Source organism: Saccopteryx bilineata, chromosome X (genome assembly GCF_036850765.1).
Source record: "Saccopteryx bilineata isolate mSacBil1 chromosome X, mSacBil1_pri_phased_curated, whole genome shotgun sequence".
NCBI lineage: Eukaryota > Metazoa > Chordata > Mammalia > Chiroptera > Emballonuridae > Saccopteryx > Saccopteryx bilineata.
In genome coordinates, this window is record NC_089502.1 from 15645701 (window position 1) to 15651700 (window position 6000).

General features: G+C 42.2%; 1 protein-coding gene across 1 annotated transcript in view; it reads left to right on the forward strand.

The window, feature by feature from the left end:
- Window positions 1–5645, forward strand: part of ZDHHC9 (zinc finger DHHC-type palmitoyltransferase 9) — a 72871-nt gene extending 67226 nt beyond the window's left edge. The window contains exon 10 of the mRNA XM_066248868.1: window positions 4106–5645. Coding sequence (XP_066104965.1) covers window positions 4106–4222 — 117 coding nt within the window. The 3' untranslated portion in view covers window positions 4223–5645. The remainder of the gene's footprint in view (window positions 1–4105) is intronic.
- Window positions 5646–6000: the final 355 nt, after the last annotated feature.

A 6000-nucleotide genomic window follows, 5' to 3' on the forward strand; every position in this document is an offset into this window, starting at 1 on the left:
GTGGAGTGGCATTGGTGAATGGAACCGTACAGGTCTCAAGTGTACAACCCAATAAAACATCTGCACACTGCATTGTGCACTCACCCAAAATCAAGTCTCTTTCTGTCCCCATCTATCCCCCTTTGCCCACTTCCACCTCTCTGGCTGAATAATATTTCATTATATGAATAGACCATATTGTACTTATCCATTCATCAATCAGTGGATATTTGAGTTGTTTCCACATTTTGGTTATTATGAGTAATGCTGCTATGACCATTTATGTGAAAGTTTTTGCATGCACATATGTTTTCATTTCTTTTTCTTTTTTACAGAGAGGAAGACAGAGACAGGAGGGGAGAGAGAGAGAGGATAGGAGAGAAGAGAGTGAGAAGCATCAACTTCTAGTTGCTTCACTTTAGTTGTTCATTTATTGCTTCTCATATGTGCCTTGACCAGGGGACTCAAACCAAGCCAGTGACCCTTGCTTAAGCCAGCAACCTTGGGCTTCAAGCCAGTGATCTTTGGGCTCAAGCCAGCGACTTTGGGATCATGCTGATGATCCCGTGTGGAAGCCAGCAACCCTGTGCTCAAGCTGGCAAGCCTGCATTCAAGCCAACCAGTCTGCTCTTAAGCTGGCGACCTCGGGGTTTCCAACCAGGTTGATGCTGTATCCACTGTACCACCACCGGTCAGGCTATGTTCTCATTTCTTAAAGCTATTCAGTATACCTGGGAGTGAAATTGCTGGGTCATATGGTGGCTCTGTTTAACTTTTTGATTCACTGCTGGACTGTTTTCCCAAGTGCCTGTGTCATTTTACATATCTACCAGTAGTGTATTAGGGTTCTAATTTCTCTATATCCTCAGCATCATGCATTATCTGACATTTTGATTCCTAGTGAGAGTGAAATAATATCTCATTGTGTGGTTTCAATTTGCATTTCCCTGATGACTAATGATGTTGAAAATCTTTTCATGAGCATATTGGTCACTTGAATATCTTCTTTGGAGAAGTGTCTATTCAGATTCTTTGTTCATTTTCGTCTTTTTTTATTGTTGAGTGGTAAGAATTCTTTATATGTTTTATACAAGTGTCTTATCAGATATATGATTTACAAATATTTTCTCCCATTTTGTGGGTCGCCTTTTTACTTTTTTGATGTTGTCTTTTAAAAGGTTTAAATTTTGATGACCAATTTATCTTTTCATTGTTGTTGTTGCTGTATGCTTTTGTGATTAGATCTAAGAGACCATTGGCTAATCCAAGGTCTTGAAGATTTATGCCTCTATTTTATTCTAAAAGTTTAATAGATTTAGCCCTTACATTTAGATCTTTGATTCATATTGAGTTAATTTTTATATACACTGTGAGAAAGGGGGTCCAAATTCTCTCTTTTCCACGTGGCTGTCCAGTTGTCTCTGCATCATTTGTTGAAAAGATTATACTTTCTCTATTGAATTGTCATGACCCTCGTGTCAAAAAATCAACTGACTGTAAATGTGAGCATTTGTTTCTGGACTCGCAATCTTACTCCATTGATCAATGTCTATTTTTTTTAGAGACAAAAACAGGAGAGAGAGAGAGAGACAGACAGGAAGGGAGAGAGATGAGAAGCATCACTTGTAGTTGAGTCACTTTAGTTGTTCATTGATTGCTTCTCATACGTGCCTTGACCGGTGAGCTCTAGCCGAATCAGTGACCCCTTGCTCAAGCCAGTGACCTTGGGCTCATGCCAGTGATCATAGGATCATGTCTATAATCATACTCTCAAGCTGGTGACCCCATGCTCAAGCTGATGAATTCACACTCAAGCTGGCGACCTCTGGGTTTTGAACCTGGGTCCTTAGTGTCCCAGGTCGATGCTTTATCTGCTGCATCACTGCTTAGCCAAACAATATGTTTATTTTTTAATGCCAGTACCATACTGTCTTGGTTATAGTGTTGTAGTAAGTTTTGAAAATAAGAAATGTGAGTCCTCCAACCTTATTTTTTATCTGCTGAATTGTTTTGGCTATTCTGGGTCCCTTGAATTTCCATATGAAATTTAGGGTCAGCTTATCAGTTTCTGCAAAGAAGCCAACTGGAATTTTGATAGGGATTGCTTTGCATCTATGGATCAATTAGGGGAGTATTGCCATCCTAAGAGGATTAAGTCTTCCAATCCATTAACAGGAACTGTCTTTTCATTTATCAAAGTGTTTAATTTCTTTCAACAATGTTTTTAGTTTTCAGTTTATAGGTTTTATACTTCTGTTACACTTATTTATAAGTACTTTATTCTTTTTTTTTCTTGTGGGAGAGACAGAGAGAGTCAGAGAGAGGGACAGATAGGGACTGACAGACAGGAAGGGAGAGAGATGAGAAACATCAATTCTTCACTGCGGTTCCTTAGTTGTTCATTGATTGCTTTCTCATATGTGCCTTGACTTGGGGGCTACAGCAGGCCTAGTGACTTCTTGCTCAAGCCAGCAACCTCAGGCTCAAGCTGGTGAGCCCTGCTCAAACCAGATGAGCCCACGCTCAAGCTGGTGACCTCGGGGTCTCGAACCTGGGTCCTCCACATCCCAGTCTGATGCTCTATCCACTGTGCCACTGCCTGGTCAGGCAGTACTTTATTCTTTTGATGTTATTATAAATGAAATTGTTTTTCTAATTTTATTTTTGGAGTATTATTTGGGAGTATATAGAAATATAATTTATTGCCTGACCTGTGGTGGCACAGTGGATAAAGCGTTGACCTGGAAATGCTGAGGTCGCCGGTTCGAAATCCTGGGCTTGCCTGGTCAAGGCACATATGGGAGTTGATGCTATCAGCTCCTCCCCCCTTCACTCTCTCTGTCTCTCTTCTCTCTCTCTCTCCTTCTCTCTCCCCCCTCTAAAAATGAATAAATAAAATGAAAAAAAAGAAATATAATTTATTTTTGTATATTGATCTTGTATCCTGAAACTTTGATGAACTTGTTTATTAGTTCTATATAATATATTTTTAGTAGATTTGAACTTTCTTTTAAAAGAGAGTCCTACTTTTGACCCTGGCCAGGTAGCTCAGTTGGTTAGAGTATCACCCCAAAACACCAAGGTTGTGGTTTAGATATTCAGTCAGGGTGCATATAGAAAGTGATCAATGAATGCACAACTAAGTGGGACAACAAATGAAAGTTTCTCTCTCTCTCTCTCTCTAAAAATTAATCATTAAAAAAAGAGAATCAGCATCAATCATCAGTTTTTCGTTGCAAGACCTTAGTTATTCATTGATTGCTCTCTCATATGTGCCTTGACCACGGGCCTTCAGCAGACTGAGTAATCCCGAGTAACCCCTTGCTCGAACTAGCGACCTTGGGTCCAAGCTGGTGGGCTTTTGCTCAAACCAGGTGAACCTGCGCTCACTCTGGCAACCTCGGGGTCTTGAACCTGGGTCCTCCACATCCCAGTCCGACGCTCTATCCACTGCACCACAGCCTGGTCAGGCGAGAATCCTACTTTTTTAAGTGAATGCTTTTTGTGAGGTAGGTAATTGTTCCTAAATTTTGAATTTTCTTTTTTTAGTTATGGCAAGCCCACTTTTATATATTATCATCATTTTGAAAACCATATTTCTGATAAGTCTGGTTTTAAATCATTGCAATTTAAGTTAGTGATTCTCGGTTGAATGTAAGGAAGGGTGATAAATTTAGAATAACTCTGAGGGCATTTTCAAACTACATATATCATCTGAAAATGTTGCCACTCCACCCTTTTTAGTTTAGAATCACCTTTCTAGAGAACTGAGTGTTAGGGGAGAAACAAAATTGAGAACCACTGGGTCAGGCCCTGTTAGACAAGTACATTATAATATTCTATTGTGAAGAAGAGCGGTCTGTTTATGTTCCCTATTATTATTATTATCATGAATAACGGAGCCTTTCTCCACAACAGGTAAGAATAGAACTGAAATAAATGGCAGCTACACTCTGCTGAGAAGACAATAGTGTGGTCTTGGTTCTGCGTTTGGTGTCAGTGGTTGCCTATCTGTAGCAGCCATGTGTTTGGTGGGTTCAGAGGAAGAGCTCAGTGTCTGCTGATTATCTCCATTTGGATTTTGAGGACAAGTTTTGTATTGAATTTGATTTATTTTCCTTCTCAGGCCCTAACAGGACATCTGAGCTCAAATGAGATACCAGAGGACACCAGCACTCCTGAAGAGATGCCACCCCCAGAGCCTCCAGAGCCACCACAGGAAGTGGCTGAAACTCAGAAGTAGCCTATGGAAGAGACTCTTGTTTGTGTTTAATTAGGGCTGTTAGAGGTTTAACAGGAGAAGATAAACCTGAGACAGAGAACAAACAAGTAAGCTGTTTTTCTTTGGTCTTTAATCACCTAATTGCACACTGGCATTTTCTTGATGCAAGTTTTGTTTTGTTTTGTTTTTCTTGGGCTCAAGGCAGTCACAGAAGATGTCAGTGACCTCTGGTAACTGGACAAATGGGCCTCTTGGGCCCCCGGCACTGGTTTTCCATGGCCTTAGCCACGGAGTCTCCTTGGACTCTTTTCTTTCCTCCAGATCCCAGCTCTCCTGCTTGAAGTGGTTGGTCCAATTCTGGGGTTAAAGGTTCTTGAGACTGGCTCAAATCCTCTCCAGCTGCTATGTGGCATGAGTCCAAAGGCGGGCACAGAGAACTCTGGCCAGGAATCCTAACTGGACTCTTGGGGCCTTCAGAATTGAAGAGGATGGAGAGTGAGGTTGGAGGATCCTCCTGGCTTCAAAGTGCCAACATTGCCAACCAATCCTTTCAGGAAGGGGCAGGTAGCTTCTACTTGTATTTATTCATGTAGCTTCTCCTTTGTCCCACACCCACTCTCTAAGCCCCAGGCCCCACCCTTTTCCAGTTAGATATATGTAAGTAGTTGCAATGTACATAACAATTTACATTTCTTGTAGACTACCTGAAAACTTTAATTCCTGTGCCATTCATGAGATGCCAACGGCATTGCCCCTTGCACTCTATCTCATCTCTCCTCCTTTCTCATTAGCCCCTTGTCATTGTTTCCTTCAGACTCTTGCTCCCAAGAGGAGCAGGAATGGCAGTAATAAAAGTCTGCACTTTGGCGATTTCTTTCCTCTGAGGAAGCCCTAGTGCTCACTTAAACACTAACCCCAGATTCCCTGTGTGAGGCCTGCAGAGGCCCTGAATGCACAAATGGGGAAACCAAGGCACAGAGAGGCTCTCCTCTCCTCTCCTCTTCCCTTATGTCCCCTCAAAAAAGAAAAAGAAAAAAAAAGACAACGAGTACTTCCATTAGGCCTCGGCTGAGTGAGGAGGGTGAGCCCAGTACAGCTGCCCTCCTGGGTAACCCACTCAAAGGCCTTGGCCCACCTAGGGCTTGGTAACTACACCAGGGGCTTCCACCAAGCCTCACTCTTCCAGCACTTCCACCGGCAGAGTCCCAGAGCCACTTTACCTGGGGGCTGGGCTGTGACACCCCCGCCCCCCAGTCAGCTCTTCTCAGGACCTGCTTTATTTCAGGGAAGAAGATTTATGTATTATATGTGGCTATATTTCCTAGAGCACCTGTGTTTTTCTCTTTCTAAGCCAGGGTCCTGTCTTGATGACTTATGGGGAGGGGGAAGTATAAATCAGAACTTTTAATCTATTTGAAGATGATTAAACTGTGTCTAATGCAAACTGCCTGCCTCCTCCTTCCCCCTTCCGTTTCAAGAATTACCATGGGGGCGTGAATGTCTTGTGCAGTAGGGTGGGGTTGGGATGGGAGTTGAAGGGTTGCTAGTTACTACCCATACTTCCATCCCACAGGGGACCCTTGGGTTGGAGAGATAGCTCTCCATTGATCTCTATTACATTCTGGGCCAAACTTACCTTATTCTGGACTATAAAGAAAGGGCTTTCAAGGCACTATACAGTGTTCGCAAGATCAGGATGGCTGGAGGGTATATTAACTTAAGAGAACAAGGTCTTTATTGAGGTACTGTGTTTATGCAGATGGATGCTGTTAATTATAAATGAGTCATGGTTATTAAAG